The 18,351-nt window shown below is 42.4% G+C and overlaps 1 protein-coding gene across 1 annotated transcript in view; it reads right to left on the bottom strand.

Moving 5' to 3' along the window:
- The window catches only part of LOC311626028 (uncharacterized protein), a gene marked incomplete at its 5' end in the record, with an annotated part of 127,856 nt that overhangs the window by 101,375 nt on the left and 8,130 nt on the right, over positions 1–18,351 (bottom strand). The window contains 6 exons of the mRNA XM_084890855.1: positions 580–783; positions 1,033–1,168; positions 1,550–1,659; positions 13,214–13,375; positions 15,064–15,165; positions 17,201–17,353. Of these exons, the coding sequence (XP_084746981.1) occupies positions 580–783; positions 1,033–1,168; positions 1,550–1,659; positions 13,214–13,375; positions 15,064–15,165; positions 17,201–17,353 (867 nt within the window). The remainder of the gene's footprint in view (positions 1–579; positions 784–1,032; positions 1,169–1,549; positions 1,660–13,213; positions 13,376–15,063; positions 15,166–17,200; positions 17,354–18,351) is intronic.

Raw genomic sequence — 18,351 nt, 5'->3', positions numbered from 1 at the left:
GGAAGGGATTGAATACGAACTTTGTAGACAACATAAAATACACTCAAGAGCACGTAAAAGCACCAAGAGGGAAAGAGGTTTTTGGAAGGATAAGAGATTCTTTATTGTTCAGCTCTTTAAATAAAAAAATTTCCTACCTTGGTTTTTTAATCTATTTTTTTTCCCATGTAGGACTTGGAAAACAGACCATAGGCAAAATGGTACCCCTAGCAATGCCAGGGAGGGCCTTATAAGAGCTTTTGTGTAAGGACACGTGGCCCAGGGCAAGGTTAACAGAAAGGGCTCTTCGTGCTCTGTTTACCATGGAGTCCACGAACCAGCAGCTGAAAGGCCTTCCTTCCAATGGTGCCACCAGGGCCGCTTTAAGAGTGCTCTCTGCCTGTGTCCTGCTCTCAAGTGGACCCAGCATTCTATTGCAGTTAAAAAGCCATTTCCCTTTTCACACATTTTTAAAAAGTCCTTTCTGTAAGACACCCCCACCTGTTACTCCATCAAGTTGACTGACTACAGGTGCCTGGAAGAAGGTGGTTTGGGAGACAGGATGACTGAGAAAGAAAACATTGTAGCAGAACGCTTTACCTTGTGCTCGGCAGGTGTCCCGTAGACATAGTGGCGAGCTCCCAGGCCTTGCAAGGTGCCCGAGCCTCCTTTTGCCATGTTTACCCAGGAACTCTCTTCTATGGTGGGAACCAGGCTCCCTGCAACCCAGGTGAGGCCTGAAGTGTTGATGGTCAGAGTTCGCTCAACAGATCTGAAGTAGTTCAGGATCCCTAAGCAGATGCGCTGAAACAAAGGGGACAGCATCAGGACTTGGGACTTTGCCGGCCACACCTAGAGCAAAACTTCGAATGGGGCCCCAGAGGTTGGCAGGTCCATCCTACTGCTGGAAAAGGAACATACCACCCCCAGAAAGGCTTGATTTCATGAACAAATCAGAACAAAGTGCAAAAATGTGTTGCTACTGGAACAGAAGGAAAGCCCCACTTCCAGACAACCAAGCATTTTGGACGCCTAAAACCAGCGTCCACGGACCTGCAGCTCCCTGATTCGCAGGTGGCGCAGGTACAGAAAGGACAGGTAGGCCCCTCTCCTTAGGACAGGATCCTCATCACTAGGCCCCGTCCCATCATCCAGGCCCAGCAGGTGCAGGGCCCTGGCGTAGCTGTACCTGTAGCAGGCAAGGAATATAGAATAAATGCCTCTCATCTCAAAGTGGTCTGGAAAATTCATGCACACCAAATTGAAGTCACTTTATTTAACTTAAGGGATTTTCATAAAAGCTACTCTTTAAAAATTGCACTGAAAATAAAGTAATTATATGTATAAATATAAAAAGACATTTCTCTTAGCAATCCCTCTTGTTAAAAACCCAGTCCTAAAGTGAAACACTAATTTAGCTGTTTACCTGCTTTTACAGTCTTATTTTTATTTCAGCTTCAAATATTTTAGAGTTAACATATAACTTCCGTGTCAGTCAGTCAGTCACTCAGTGTTCCCCACAGTGTTTAACCCATCTCCGTGAGTCAATAGTGAAATGGTTTAGCATTACCCAGTCTCCATTTCCTGCTTGACAGGCTCCCCAGCACACTGACAGAGAAGGTGGCTTGGGCAATTTTCATTTTGTTCCATCGAAAGGTCATCTTTCTTCATGTTCTCATTCTGTGAAAAAATTAGCATTAGTGTGATTACAAAAACACTTGCAATGTTATTAACAGATTCAGAGTTAAGTCATCACAAAATTAAGTCTGATGACCCCCAAGACACATTTAGATGAAAAGTAGAAAAGCATTTTGATCCATTTCAACCTGACATGAAAATCTATTTCTAAAATACATTAGGGGTCATTATTTTAGTATTACATAGTCTTTTTTTTACAAAACTATTCACAGCTTTTAAATATCAGCCATCCACACGAATATATTACAATGGAGTCAAGACAGTCTCTTCAATAAATGGTGTTGGGAAAATTGGACAGATACATGCAAAAGAATGAAACTAGATCACCAACTTACACCATACACAAAAAATAAACTCAAAATGGATACAGGACTTAAACTTAAGACGGGAAACCATAAAAATACTAGAGGCATCCACAGGCAGCAAAATCTCAGACATATGCCAAAAGAACTTCTTCACTGATACTGCCCCTAGGGCAATGTAAGCTAAAGAGAAAATAAACAAATGGGACTACATCAAAATAAAAAGCTTTTTTACAGCAAAAGAAACCATCAACAAAACAACAAGAAAGCCCACTGTGTGGGAGAACATATTTGCAAATGTTACCACTGGTAAAGGTTTAATCTCCAACATCTACAGACAGCTTATACAACTAAATAAAAGGAAGATGAATGATCCAATTAAAAAATGGGCAATGGACCTAAATAGAATATTTTCAAAAGAAGACGGAAGGAAGGCCAAAAGGCACATGAAAACATGCTCAAAGTCACTAATTATCCGAGAGATGGAAATCAAAACAACAATGCGGTACCATCTCACACCTGTCAGAATGGCCAACATCAACAAATCAACAAACGACAAGTGTTGGCGAGGTTGCGGAGAAAAAGGAACCTTCGTGCACTGCTGGTGGGAATGCAGACTGGTGCAGCCACTGTGGAGAACAGTGTGGAGTTTCCTCAAAAAACTGAAAATGGAACTCCCATTTGACCCAGTAATCCCACTCCTAGTAATATATCCCAAGAAACTATTATAGAAACACCAATCAGAAAGGATATATGCACCCCTATGTTCATAGCAGCACAATTTACAATCGCTAGAATTTGGAAATAGCCTAGGTGCCCATCAGCATATGACTGGATCAAAAAACTTTGGTACATCTACACAATGGAATACTATGCTGCCATAAAAAAGAAGAAATTCTCATCATTTGCAGCAACCTGGATGGAATTGGAGAACATCATGCTGAGTGAAATAAACCAGTCAATGAAAGAGAAACACCACATGACCTCACTCATTTATGGATAATAAAGAACATTATAAACTGATGAACCAAAAGATAGATACAGAGACAGTAAAGCAACAAGCAGACTGTCAAATTACAGCGGGGAGGGTAGGGAGATCTGGGGGAGATAAGAGATCAACCGAAGGACTTGTATACATGCATATAAGTACAACCAATGGACACAATGCTCTGGGGAGGAAGGTATGTATGGGGGGGGGCAATGGTAAGATATGTACACAGATAATAAATAAAATAAAAAAAATAAATAAATATCAGCCATCCCTACCCCCCTTTTTCATGTAAACCTTCATGATTATGATGAGTTGATACACTTCTCTACTAGATGTTTGGAAACCTTGAACCTCTAATCTAGTCTTGCTCTAGGCTAAGAGACATCAGTGAATTAACTTTTCTTTCTACTTTTTAGCTAGTGTATGATTTAAACATTAAAGTCTTTATCCTATTTTCACATTTGTAAGATGGCATGACAATGGAAAACAAGTTGCTATGAAAATTAAATGACAGGATGGATAAAAGCTTAGTGCTTGGCAACTTATAGGTGCTCAGTACATGCTGGTTCTCTCCTGCCCTTGGGTTACAGTAGTCAGTCAACCCTGTAGGATCTATCGCAGAATTCATTGTGTACACTTACTTCTTTTTTCTTTTTTCTTTTTTCTAGCAAAGGTGGAAACGTAATGAAGAACAAGTACAGACTCCCACGCGCGGAGGGGGAAAGAATCCTCGTACACTTATTTCCACATTCATCTTTCCTAATGTCGAGACGGATGAGGTCATACACCCAGGGCCTCTAGGAAAACTGGGAAGAAGGTGATATTGGTGTATGCTCCAGCCCCTGGCCCTCTGAGAAGCCCCTTTCTTAGTGGCCCTCTCTGCCTGTCTCTGGACACAACCCCATTCCCAGAAGCTGTGATCTTTCATAGTGACACCGATCCCCTTGAGAACACCGAGTGGCAATGGCTGAGGTTGGAAGCACACATCCCCGGTCCCCCGCCCTTTGGGTTACTTATATTGTAATTTTGGGAACTTAAAATTCCAACAATGGTAGAAACTACTGGTTGTTCCCCGAGATCCACTGTCCTCTTTTCCCACAGTAATGTAATATCTATCTTGGCACATGGCCACCCAGATAAAGAGGACATTTCCAATTTGCCTCTCAGCATAACCATTATAGCTTGTTGCAGTTTAGGTTCTTACAAGGGTATTTCTTGGATCACATAATCTCACACATCTAGAGGAAATAATGAACAACATAAACAGACCCAGAGAAAGAGAACCAGCGATCAGACTCTCAAACCTCAGAGGGAAAGTAAGGGAGGATGGGGGTAAGGGGAAGAGATCAACCAAAGGACTTGTGTGCATACATATGGGCCTAGCCAGTGGCCATGGACAACGGGGGTTAAGGGAGGGGGCATATCTGGGGAGGGGTTTGGGATGGGAATGGGGGAATAAGGACAATTATGTGAGACCATAATCAATTTAAAAAATCAATAAAATATATTTAAAAAAAAAGATGACATTTCCAAGCCTCTCTTGCAGCTAGATGTAGCTATGTGACTAAGTTCTGACCAATGGAATAAATGTGAAAATGCCACATGGCAGCTTCTGGCAATTTCCCTGAAGTGGCAGCTTCCTCATCCCTAATCTCCATCCTGCTGCTTAGCACATGAATGTGACAGCTGAAGCGTCATCTCAGACCAGGGTTTGATCTTTGGTATGGAAGTTACATTAGTTGGAACTCCAGGAGAGAAGGAGCATGGGCCCCTGAGGACCCCATGGAGCAAAGTCATCACGCCAGCTCTGTACTTCCTACGCCTGGATGTTAACTTGAGGGAGAGTAAGAATTTTCATATCCTTTAATCTTCTGTTATTTTGTGTCTAACTATGACCAACAGCCAACCTAATCTTAAGTAACACAATCCCCAATACACCAAAGATAAACTACCAGCCTTTATGACCGGCAGGGGGAAGAACATTTTGGACAGGCATATTAGCAAGAGCAGGGGAGAGAGAAAGCTGTCTAATGGATTGTCATTAATGGCTTCCCATTCTGCCTGTGGGTGAAGGTTCTGTCTGTTCCAAGTTAGTGTACACATCAGTGAATTTCTGTGTAAACGTCCTATAACCCTAGGACTGGAAAAGTCCTTGGAAATGGTTGTGGTACACTCCAGTTCCTTAATCCAGACACTCAGGATCATTATCCCAATATAAAGAGAATATCCGTTGTGTGTTTTTTCATCTGTAGGAAAGCACATACTCCATGAAGGGAGATGAACTTTGACAGTTGCTATTTGACCAAGGATTTGGGGTGTGGGGTGAGAGGCGTTCTAGGGAAGCCCTTTGCCTCCCACCTATGGCACTCTGGTGTTGCAGTTCGGCATTGCCCAATGTGTGTGGCTCCAGAGGGCCAGCTCAGAGCCGCAGCCTTGCTCTGATGGCTCGGTGACATTTTCAGCTGTTCCTAAAATTACCCAGAATTATATAGGAAAGAACAGAAAGTGACATAAATTGCAGTGAAAGAACTTGAAGGAAAGACTGAACAAACCACAAAAGTACTGCTGGGCCAGCAGATTGCCAGGAAGAGAGGAAGGAGCCACAGCAGGCTGGGGTGAGTAAGGCCAGCATCTTCCAGGAAAACAGAACCAACCACAGCCCACAGACGGAAACTGCTCAGGAAAGGCCAGAGCCCATGAGTGCATTCCCCCAAGAGAACTGGGCCACAGTGCAGATTGGCAGCACAGCTGACCAGAAACTAGAACGTCAGCACCACCTGTGCGCATCCTGTCTTCCTGGGTAGGTAAACCCTTCGACATCTGCTCGGTCTCATAACTGGGTATTTGTTAGCATGGTTGAGTTCACATATGTTGACAGTTCTGAGATTACCACTGATTGCAAATCTCATTTTCTTCTGGGAAATGGGCAGTGGTAGTGGAGTGGAAGCAATACTTAGAGGAAAAGCAATTCTGTTATGTGTTCCTCTCCTCAATGTCTCTGCAGCTTACTTGTGGTATATCCACAGAATAAAAAGGCGAGAAGGACATACACCAAATGTTAACACCACTGTTTTATTTAGGTGGTAAAATAATGGGTGATTTTTTATTTTCTTTCTTAAACTTTTCTATATGTCACAAATTTACTATGATAAATTCATAGCACTATTGTCATGAAAAAATGTGTTTGTTTTTAAATGTTCTATTAAATTTGATGAGAGAAACCAGGAAAACGTTGTTTTATGTTTCCCTGAACTTATTACATATGGGAGCTACTGTGGACAACACCGCTTCTGTGAGAGCACATCCCATACCCATTGCATCACATTGCCCCTGGAGGTGGAGGGGAGCATAGCATAGAGGGGGAAACGGTGGTCATCCCCTCCCTCCTTGGTGTGGCCAGAGAAAAAAAGCAAAAGAAGAGGCAAAGAGTGTTGTATTTTCTGCCACTTCACTGCTCCGTAAAGTTAAAGAAAAATCACCGTTTTAAACCATGTCTTTAGAAATACAATGGTCAATAGCATTCAATGTTTGTACACTAAATAAACATTTTAGTAAATGTGTTTTCTTGGTGAATGACATTGGACACAAGAAACCCAATATAACAGATTAACAGATTTACAGATTTGGGAGGCTTCGCACAGAGCTGGCTGGGCCATTTCCTTTGGTCAGGACTATAATGAAATTATTTTACTTACGTTTCCCCCCAAAAAAGAATACCCCAAAAAGTGCAGTTCATTTGGACCAGAATTCTCTCTTTCTAGTTACACATTATTTTCAACGAACAATTATAAGTAAATTTGATAGTTTTTTCTTCATCATCCCAAACCCAGATTTTTACACAAGTCTGGAATGAGAACTGTGGTTAAGAAAAAAGTGGCCAATCTTTGATGCAAATGGTAAGTAATGGCCAGTTCAAACTGTCATAAAAACATCACAAACATTATTAATGTTTAGATAAACATTGGGTTAAAATGGATGTGGGAAACAGGTTCTCTCATAAGTTGCTGGCTGGGGAACATGGTATACCACATTGACAGGACCTATAAAAATTTTGAAGTGCACGTTCTGTGAATCAGAAAATCCATTTCTAAATATTTGTTCTAATAAAACACACGTTAGACAGGAGGCATGCATAATAAAGTTTAGTAGGCAAGGTTTCTAATAAAGGGAAAAATGGCAACAAGGATCTATAGGGAGCCAGTATGTGATCTGTAGAATACAACAAAATATAATGCAGCATTTAAAGAACAGGAGAGACAGGTCTCTAAAACATATTGTTGGGTGGCAAAAGCAAGTTACAGAAAGATATCCATAGAGTATGACAGATGGTTGATATAGAAAACTGGATTGTACAATATATTTATTTTATTTTTTTAGTCCTTACACAAGGATATTTTCCCCATTGATTTTCAGGGAGTGGAAGGGAGGGAGGAAGGGGGGGGAAGAGAGAGAGAGAGAGAAAGAGAAAGAGAAACATCGATGTGAGAGAGACACAGCCTCTGGTTGCCTCCTACACTCTCCCCTGAGTAAACCTGCAACCCAGGTATGTGCCCTTGAATGGGAAACGAACCTATGATCCTTCAGATCACAGGCTTATGTTCTACCACTGAGCAACACCAGCCAGGGCATACTCTCTCTGTTTTTTATGGGGACATATATATGGATGTAAATGTATTGAAAAGGCTCAGAGCAATAACAATGTTTACTTCTGAGGAAGTGGAATATTTGAGTCCCTATTAAAGTTAAAGCATTAACTTTTCAGTGAAGTCAATTTTTATATGGAGAAAAATTATTTGACATTTATTTATTATTTCTCTAGTTTAAAATTAATTAAAAAAAAAAACTACTTGAAGAGAAAAATAGTAACTCTACAGTGGACAAAACTGGAAAACCACGTGACCAAGATTGCCATCCCCAGAGATGTCGTGTTGACAGCGTCTGCCCCTGATGTGATGTGTCATGAGGGGCACTTCACCTCTGGGCGTGTTCTTCCCCCAAACCTATAACCTCAGCGTAACCATGAGAAAAAAAACATCAGACAAACTCAAATCAGGGAACATTCTACTGGTGGCCTAGCCAGTACTCCTAAAGACTGTGAGGGTCATGATAAACACGGAAAAACTGAGGAACTGGCTCAGACCTGAGGAGACTGGGTAGACGTGACAATTATGTGCAGTGTGGTACCCTGGATAGGATCCCGGAGGACAAAAAGGACATTGATGGAGAAAACAGTGAATTCCGATAAAAGTCGAGTTTAGCTAACAGTAATGTACCAATGTTGGCTCCATAGGTGTGACAAATGTACCATCCTATAAAATAAAAGGCCACAGGTGTCACAACTGGAACGACCAGAGACCAGACTACCACGGCCCCTTGCTGGGCTGGCTCCGTCCCCAAGCAAGCAGTTAGGGCCAATCAGGCAGGCAGGCAGGTAGAGTGGATAGGCCTGATCAGATAGGCAGATCAGCAGTTAGAGGTGATCAGGTAGGCAGACCAGTAGTTAGGGGTGATCAGGTAGGCAGGCCAGCAGTTGGGGATGATCAGGTAGGCAGACCAGTAGTTAGGGGTGATCAGGTAGGCAGGCCAGCAGTTAGGGGAGATCAGATAGGCAGATGGCCCCTTGCAGGACTGGCCCCGCCCACCAGCAAAGAAAGAAGGAGGCCCAGGCCAGCCAAGCCATTGAGCGCCAGCCTGTCGCCTGCAGAGGAAGGCCAGCGGTGGCAGGGGAGGGGGGATAGTGCTGCACAGTTGGCAAGCAGTGGCATCGGTGGGGTGGGCCAGTTGCCTGCAGCCAGGGGAAGAAAAGTTCCGATAGGCCCTGATCTCAGGGCAGGCCTAGGGACCCTACCCGAGGGGTCCTGGATTGTGAGAGGGTGCAGGCTGGGCTGAGGGACACTCCCCCAACCCCCGAGTGCACTCATTTTTGTGCACTGGCCTCTAGTAGTAATATAAGATGCTAATCATAGGAGAAAGGGGGTAAAGGAACACCTGGGAACTCTTTGTCCTATCTTTGCAACTTTTCTGCAAACCTAAAACTATTCTAAAAGAAAACATTTATTTTTATTTTTAAAAATTCCCTAAAGGAAGGTTTTGGTAAACAGTATTCACTGAGAATTGATCAGAAACTGTTCTGAAGTTGCACCACAATTAGTGCTTAGAGTCTCCCAAGTAGGACATAGAACTGTCAGAATGGACAGTCCTATGAGGTTTGCTTTCCTTCATGCAGACATCCCTTTAAGAGTTATTTTTCATGAGGGATTGGTTGTCACTTGCCAACTTCAGAATCAGGATGCGCACCAGCATACAGATGCTAAAATTCGTACTTGACTGCTACGTGCTTGCAAAATAGCAACAGAGCTTTAAAATTCATACTCCATTCCTGTGACCCCTCCCAGGTGCCACCTTTTACTTAACCCTCATCTCCTCTGACTAGCATTCAACATTCAGAGTGCAGCATGTGACCGCTGGTGCTCTCAAACTCTATAGAGTGACCCTACCAAAGCGGAAGTAATACTTGAGGAGGTCACCAAGCAACACCCTCAGGAAAATGGGAAGCGAAGAGAAAACTATTGGTTATTGCCTTAGAATTTGCTTCCTTAAAACATGTGTTATTTTCTTAAAATACACCGAGTGGCCAGATTATTATGATCTCTGAACACATAATAATCTGGCCATACAGTGTGTGTGTGTGTGTGTGTGTGTGTGTGTGTGTGTGTGTGTGTATATATATATATATATATATATATATATATATATATATACACACACACACATACTTCCCCCAGCTGCAGGCAACTGGCCCAATCCCGCCGATGCCACTGCTTGCCATCTATGCACAGAGCAGCAGAGGCCCGGTGCTTGAATTTGTGCATGGGTGGGGTTCGGCCAGCCCGGCCAGGGAGAGGGGACATGGGCAGTTGGCCAGTCTGCCTGCTGGTTGAACTCCTGGTCGAGGGGACAATTTGCATATTAGTATTTTATTATATAGGATATACACTGAGTGGCCAGGTTATTATGCATTCAGAGATCATAATAATCTGGCCACTCCGTGTATATTTTTATTGATTTCAGAGAAGGAGAGGAAGAGATAAAAACTTCAATGATGAGAGAGAATCATTGATTGGCTGCCTCTTGCACACCCCCTATAGGGGATCAAAGCCCACAACATGGGTATGTGCCCTTGACCAGAATGAAACCCGGGACCTTTCAGTGCTCTATCCACTGAGCCAAACCAGGCAGGGTGCTGTGCTATTTTCTGTTCCCTGCTTGGAAGGCCCTCTGCAGCCCATTTGCATGGCTAACTCCTTCTCATTCATCAAATTTCAGCTCAGATGCCCCTGACTCTGAAAGATCTTGGCACATCTTCCTCTCCGCCCCATTGCCCTCTACTCCTGTGGATTTCTTCATGGCACCCACAAGTTAGAGATGCAGATTTTCTTCTTGGTTCACTCATTTATTTACATGTTCCGTTTCCAGAGCCCAACACAATTCATGACACAAAGCTAGCATTATGTAATGATCACTGAATGAATGAATGAATGAATGAGAAACTGGGGGAAAACTTGCACGACACTAGTAAGTATGGTAATTTGTGTGTGTACAAGTCTCCCCTCTTGCTCCACTTGTAGGACCTATAGGTATGCTACGTCTCTTTAGTTGCCATGAACCAACTTGAAAACACAGCGCTCACATTTTTTTTTCCTTTGGTCAATTCCAAGAGCAACATTTACAAGTCAGTAAATAGCCAGGGGAAGTGGTTTTCTTTCTTTCTTTCTCCTTTTTAAACATTTGGACAACTGAATTCAAAACACATTTGGTGAAAGCACAGGTTGCCTTTTATTAATACCCCGGCTTTCCATTTCTCTGCAAAGGGAGGGAAGCAGTCGCAGAGAATAAGAAGTTCTTGCCACTATGTGGCTGGGCTCCTCACACTGTTGCTCTAACTTAGTGCTTTCTGCCTCTCGACAGTTACCTGAGCCATCATGTCCTGCTCTCACTATGCACCTTGCGCTTTCCACGGACACAGTGACCCCACAGAGGTAACCTCCTTTGTCCCCTGAGTACCCTTTGGCACTGCCACCACTCTGTCCGACCACAGCCTGGACCTCAGCACTTTTCCATGATTTCAAACATGAAGCTCCTCTTCTCTGACTCCATCTTCCATTGCCTCCCGCTTCTCCCTCACATTCACCTCCCTCCCCCCTCATTGAGCCACCAGGAGTTTAATTCTCCATGTCCTCTCAGCCAAGGAGAAAAACAGATATGTGATGAAGACCCTCAGATGTGAATCCAGGGCTTCCCAGATAAAGGAAGTTTACATTGGCATCAAGAAACAGTCTGTCCAGGATGCCAGGGGGCAGAGGTCTTACCCAGAGATACCTGGGCTGAGTCTGCTTTTGCTCTTTACCCCCACCCCACCCCCATTCCCTCCTCCCAACCCTCTTCCCCCTCAGTTTGGTTCAAGAAGTAGAAGAGCCAGATGTTGTTAGGTGTCTCCTTGTTAGTACAAGGTCTTCCTGAACGGTGGCACATACCTGATGGTGAAATGACAGGAGGATAGGGAGAACCTGGCTGTTTTCTCCACTCTGGCAGGATGCTAGCTGAGGGAAAAGCGTCCCTGATGGGTGCACACACTATCTGGGAATCCAGGGGCCAGGGAGAGCCGTGCTGTGATGCAGCATCTGGTCCTGATCTGTGTGCGGCTAATGTTTCATTAGCTTTTATAGATCCTCGTCTAAGCAGATTAAAAAGTTGTAGAAGTTGTGGTGTGTGTGTGTGTGTGTGTGTGTGTGTGTGTATGTGCGTGCACGTGCACCTCTGTGTTTGCTTCCAGACAGTCTGTAACTCACTAAACCCATTTCAGGTTTCTCTTTCTCTCATAAACAGCCTGGGATGGTGGACCATGACAGTGCTTCTCTTTCTATGGTAATTTGGTAATTTGTGTGTGTACAAGTATGGTAATTTGTGTGTGTACAAGTCTCCCCTCTTGCTCCACTTGTGGAACCTATAAGAATTTTACTAAACTTCTCTGTGCTTCCAACTTTATGTCATTTATATTCACTCTACAGTTGTCTTCAGGGACAAAAGTAATAGAATTATTGTGCAGAGTGGGCTCACTGCAAATTTGTATCCTCTTATGTCAGCTGGGCCCTCTTAGCTATGTGGTCATCCTTATGCTTTCCTCTCATTGGTGACTTTTCCCACATTGAAACCTGCTCACACACCACGCTCACCTTCTAACTCACTAATCCGAAGATCTTCCTCTTCCTCTCCCTCTCCTTCTCACTCTCCAAGGCAGCAGGTCATCCACAAGCTCCTGAATAATTCCATGTACCTCATTCACCTCAAGGGAAGTGATGCCATTGTCCCTTTCTCAAAATCACTCCTCCACTTGTGTTTTTTTTCCACCCCACTCCTTCGCCCACTTTTCCCCAGGATCATCTGTGTCTCAAATTTACTTTTTCATATCTTCCATCTCTTCCTCTCTACTGCTCCTTCCCTTCAGAGCATAAATAAACACACTGAGTTTTCTCAACTTAAACAAGCAAATGAAACAAGACTCTTCTCTTACAGAGCAACAAACAATAGCAGATTATAGCTTCAAAATGGTATAGTACAATTGTAAAGACAAATATATGCCAGGTTCGTGTAGAAACTCCCTTTCCTTGCCAAAATTCATGCCTATCCCATGTAGTAGCTTCCTAACTAGCTCCCTGCCTTCAATTTCTCCCTCTTTCAGTCCAATTAACACCGGGCTGCCATATTAATCTTCCTAAAATGTGTGTGTGTGTATATATGTATATATATATATATATATATATCTTTGTGTATAATATTGCACACATTCCTATGGAACTTATGTGCATCTACTACAACCTGCCCTCTCCCCCCAACTAAAAATCTTCTCTTCACTCTATTTCCACATGAGTCTTCCACTCCACCAAACTTGATCACTCCACGTATAGTCTCTCCTCTGCACTGTTGTTCATACTTCCCTCCTCGAATGTGCTCCTACTTCCCTCTCTCCACCACCACTTCCTTTAACCCTCGCTTTCTTGAAGCCCAGCTAAACACCAAATGAGTTGGATGGTTGATAAATATTGTGAGTGTTTAGAGAGAAAGCAGTCCTCACAGGGTTGGTTCTATTGAGAAAAACCTTTTGAAGGAGGAGTAAATTTCGAAGGTCTACGCACAGATGGTGAGTTGCACAGAAAGGGCTATTGGTTATTTCCCCCTGTGGTACCTGGTAGAGGTTGGTGTTACTATATATATTCTCCCAGATTCGGTCATAGTTGAACTGATGCAAACCCTGGGAAGCCACAGAAGTGGGATGAGATGGAGCCAGCGTGACTGTCTTTGCAGCGTGATCTTGGAGCACTTGCGTTACTCGCTCAGGGCTGGAAATCTTGAGAACACAGAGAAGGAGTAGTTGGGAGAAGGGTTATTCCCTTCTTCTCACAAGAATTTGGTCATGTACACATGAATAAGAAAGAAGCTCCAGGTGAGACTTGATTCAATTTAAAAAAATCATGATTCCCATTAGGGGTGTCGAACTCAATCAGAGAAGGGGCTAAAATCTAAAATCCAGCCTAAATCGCGGGCCAAATGGTTTACTGAACAGTCATAAACTGACAATGTCATAAACTGACAGCGGAGTGCAGTGATGACAGCGCGGTGCGGGCCACATTGCAAGGCCTGGCGGGCTGGATTTGGCCCGCGGGCCTTGTGTTTGACACATGTGCCTTAGGTGTACTCATCCATTCAGCACCATAAGTATTCAAATACACATAAGAGCACATTTAAATGAGTATTCAAATACACATAAGAGCACCGTAAGTATTCAAATACACATATTCAAATACACATAAGAGCACATTTAAATGAGTATTCAAATACATATAAGAGCACATTTAAATGAGTATTCAAATATACATAAGAGCACCGTAAGTATTCAAATACACATAAGAGCACATAGTTACAACCCCCTAAGTATTGTGGCACCAATGAAACATCTATCTGTTTGGGGTACAAACTGTCTGCAGTAAGAAAGCTGCCAGGAGGTGGATGAAGAGGAAGCAGCTGGGTAGTCTGAGGAATGCACAGGCTTTGTAAGGTCACAGCCCTGGGCTTGCATCCCTGCTGGAGTCCTGGCTTTTTAAAGCAAAGCAGGACAAGTCAACCTAACAAGATCACTAAGGATGTCTCTCCCAAGATTGTTGCAAAAATGCCTGGCATGTAGCAGGTGCTGAATAAATGTTCGTTCTCCTTGTTGGAAGGTAGAAAAATAAAATATTAACATCTTGCAAAACTACAGTACTGTACAGTATCACAACCTTGATATTGACATTGATAAAAACGAAATATAGAACAGACCCATCACCACAAGAATCTCTCCTATTACTCTTTTGAAGTTACACTCCTTTCCCTTCCCCATCATCTCTCCTTAACCTGTAGAATTCATGAATCTGTTCTCCATTTCTATACTTTTGACATTCCAAGAGTGTTGTGTAAATGAACTCATACAGTCTTTATAGGATTATAGTTCTTTAACGATTCATCCATGTTTTTGGGCATATCACTAGTTTGTTTCTTTTTATAACTGACTGCTATCCCATCGTATGGCTATACCAGAGTTAGTTCAATAGGAGGTACAGATTTTCAGTTTTACAAAATAATAATAAAAATTCTACAAATGTTTTGCAACAATGTGAGTATACTAAATACTACTGAACTATAGAATGCTTAAGATGATAAATTTTCTGTTAAGTGTTTTTTACACAATAAAAAAATGAGATAATTTAGTCTAATAGTTTTGTTTCACGGATGAAGAAACTAAAGCTCGAGGGGGTTATATGACTAGACCAATATCACACAGAATCTAAAGTTGGACTATAATCCCACTCTTTTAACAATTGTTACTCTCTCTGAAAGCTAACAGATTATAACAGTTTGATAATTAGATATGAAGTTCCAAACAAAGCCTTCACAGTAAATTCATGGCTAACATTTTTAAAAGGGAAAGAAAATTCAGTTTTCCTGAGAACAATTTTAGTAAGAATTTTATCTATTAAGGGAACACAATTATTTTCTTACCTTCAAAAACTTTGCTTGGAGTTGCATTAATACATCTATTCTTCTCTGTTCCTTTAGTTTGGTCAAAAGCTTCTTTTGCCAAGGATCACATTTTGGCTTAATCTAGTGTATGAACATGTTCACATAAAGTTACAACATGACACAATGGTGCTCTATGAAAGTTTCAAGCAGAGAGATTCAGGACCTTCTGAATAGGAGTCTGGCCTCAGCGCTAGAAAGTTTACCAGAGCGTGTGAAGTCTTGGAAAGGATCTGTGTGGGTTCCCTCTGCGGAGGGAGACCGTTGGAGCCTGCCTATGAGATGTAGTAGCTCCATCTGGGATGGCAGAGCACCATCCACGAACAGAAGGGACCCGAAGTCCATCAGTGTTGGGCATTTTACTTGATTTATGGGTCAAGAGAAGTCCACTCACAAAGACTTCTTGTGACTCCACATGTAAAATTTCAACTTTCATGTTAATGAGCTATATTTTAAAAATTAGTTCTGTGGCTACGTAAGTAAACCAATGTGTGGATAACTCTCTAAATTTATATCTAGTTCTAAGTTCCAGCTAGTTATATCTAACTATCTCCTTGATACCTATACTTAGTTGGCCTTTGTAACAATCTAAAACAAAAGGTATGGCTTCCCCTACACCAGTGGTCGGCAAACTCATTAGTCAACAGAGCCAAATATCAACAGTACAACAATTAAAATTTCTTTTGAGAGTCAAATTTTTTAAACTTAAACTTCTTCTAACGCCACTTCTTTAAAATAGACTTGCCCAGGCCATGATATTTTATGGAAGAGCCACACTCAAGGGGCCAAAGAGCCGCATGTGGCTCGCGAGCAACAATTTGCCAACCATGGCCCTACACCAACCACTTTGCTCAAGCCCCAGACTAAGAAGTAATGATTTCTCCCCTTTCCTCCCATCTATCTTTATCACTTAAGATGTTTCCTTCCTTCATAATACATCAATACATAATACAAGAATGCGTAATACATGAATAATGAGGTTCAACTCCTCATTATTCATGGGCTTCATGTTTGCAAACTTGCCTACTCATTAAATTTTGTTTTAATCCCCAAAGTTAATACCAGCAGAGCTTTCCTGCTCCTTCAGGGATGTGCACGGAAGGGTGAAAATTTGAGTTGCCCAACTCCACTTTTCCAGCTGAGGTCAAATAAGGCAATATTCTTTCTTCTTATTTCAGCCCTTAGACTATAAATAATAAGTGTCGTTTTGTGGTCTATTTAGTGCCCCATTTTTATACTTTTTTGCTTTTTGTTGGTGACTGCACTGTTTAAAATAGCTCCCAAGCACAGTACTGAAGCTCTGCCCTGCGTTCCTACGTGTAGGAGGCAGTGATGTGTCTTACAGAAGAAACGTGAGTTTTGGTAAGCTTCGTTCAGGCATGAGTCATAGTGTTGCTGGCCAGGAGTTCAATGTTAATGATTCAACAATACATATTAAACAGTGTCTTTAAACAAAACTGCACGTAAAATAAGGTTATATCTTGATCAGTTGATGAACCTACCCTTGTATTTTCCCTATGAGCAATAGTTCAGTTTTAATTCTATAATATTTGTGGCAACTTTATCGAACATAATTACCCCAAATAATAAGAATGGACTGTACTTATCATTACCTAAAATCATTTCAGTTAATCTGCTAACTTGTTTATTGTTTATGAATTGTGTATCTCCAGCACCCAGGCCCATGGCTGACACACAGTATGTAGTTAGTCAATAGTTTTGGCTTAAAAAGCTGGATTTACACAAGTTAATTATACCCTCAAGTGTTATTCTTTGTGGCAGCCAAGTAGGCAAGGTGACTAACAACAAGAAGGGAGGGTATCCAACAGGGAGAGGTAGGGTAGGGGAACTTTCAGAGAAGGCAGAGCAGAGTGGCTAGCTTCACCCTAGACCCGAGGCAGGAGGGAGCTTGGGGATCCTGGCGCACAAGACCAGATTCTCTGAGGAGACAAAGGCACTGACCCTATGTCGTAGGGATAATTTTCTGAGGGAATGAGGAGAGGGGACAACAGGGACCTGATGACCTGGTGCTGCCAGGTTGCCTGGCCTGCTTGGAGGGTACTTGGCAACACTGTTGATATCACTGACAGGCAGGTCACCATCGCCAAGGTCTACTTACCTTTATAAAGGAAATCCAGTTGGCTCTCTTTTTCATAGCCATCCCAGGTCCTGCCAAACCCAAGTTCTCTGCGTTAGCTGTGCCAAGATCATAGTCGGGAAACGTTTGCATTCTCTGCTGCTCTTTGAAGATGCTTTGAAATTTTTGGGAAACCTAAACAGAATTAAGGAGAGAGTAGAAACTGAGGCGGGGATGGGTGTGTTAGATTGTAGGCAATTTCAAAGATAGCTACTGTCTTTGAAACTAATTGATAAAACATGACTCATAACAATAGCAGGACTATATATATATCTGGGAGGCACATGTATTCAGTCAGCTCATTACTATAATTGTGTGTGTGTTTTCTTTGTTCTAAATATCTATTCCAAAGATTGGGGATGGATGTAATATATTTCTATGTATGTATTTTGAGCCAGACTGTAAAAGGGGTCTAGATTTGGAAATACATTCACTATTTCTATTTCCATCTGTAAACTAGAAAATCTCAGGACTAGCCTGAGCCTGACCAGGATGCTGCTAGAGAAAAGGGTGCAGATACTATAACCTGATAAAATTCTTAAAGGCACCTCAGCCAAACCCTGCACATCTCACTTTCAGACTGAGGCTGCCAGTGCTTGCTGTAACATAATGTCTTATTGCCAAAATGCCAGTCCTTCTTCCTCCCTTCTCCAGAGTGGGCCAAGGCCCACCGAGCCTTTGGTGGTGCCTTCATCATTGCACTGGCCACAGTGTATCATGATTTCCTCACTACACGACAAGCTTCTTGAATCTCAAGAACCTACCGTATGGTGATGGTACACAACAATGTGAATGTACTTAATGTCACTGAACTATACACTCAGAAATGGTTAAAATCGTATGCTATGTATATTTCATTACCCTCCCATCCCCCCTCACACACAAAGAATCTACCACAGTGCTGGCACATACTAGGGCCTCAATAAAGGTGTAGGAATAACTGAGCGAGTTCAATGAGTCACAGAGCTAAAGATTCATCCAGTTAATGCTGGTGCCTCCCAGGCTGTGCTGTCTAATATGGCTGCTCCTAGCCATGTGCGGCTGTTCAACATTTAAATGTAAATTTATTAAAATTAAATAAAATCTAAAATTTAGTTCCTCATTTATGCTACCCACATTTCAAGTACTCAATG

This window comes from Pipistrellus hanaki (assembly GCF_964339955.1).
Source record: "Pipistrellus hanaki genome assembly, chromosome: 7".
In the NCBI taxonomy this organism is placed as follows: Eukaryota; Metazoa; Chordata; class Mammalia; order Chiroptera; family Vespertilionidae; genus Pipistrellus; species Pipistrellus hanaki.
This window is presented reverse-complemented; position numbering and strand designations above follow the sequence as displayed.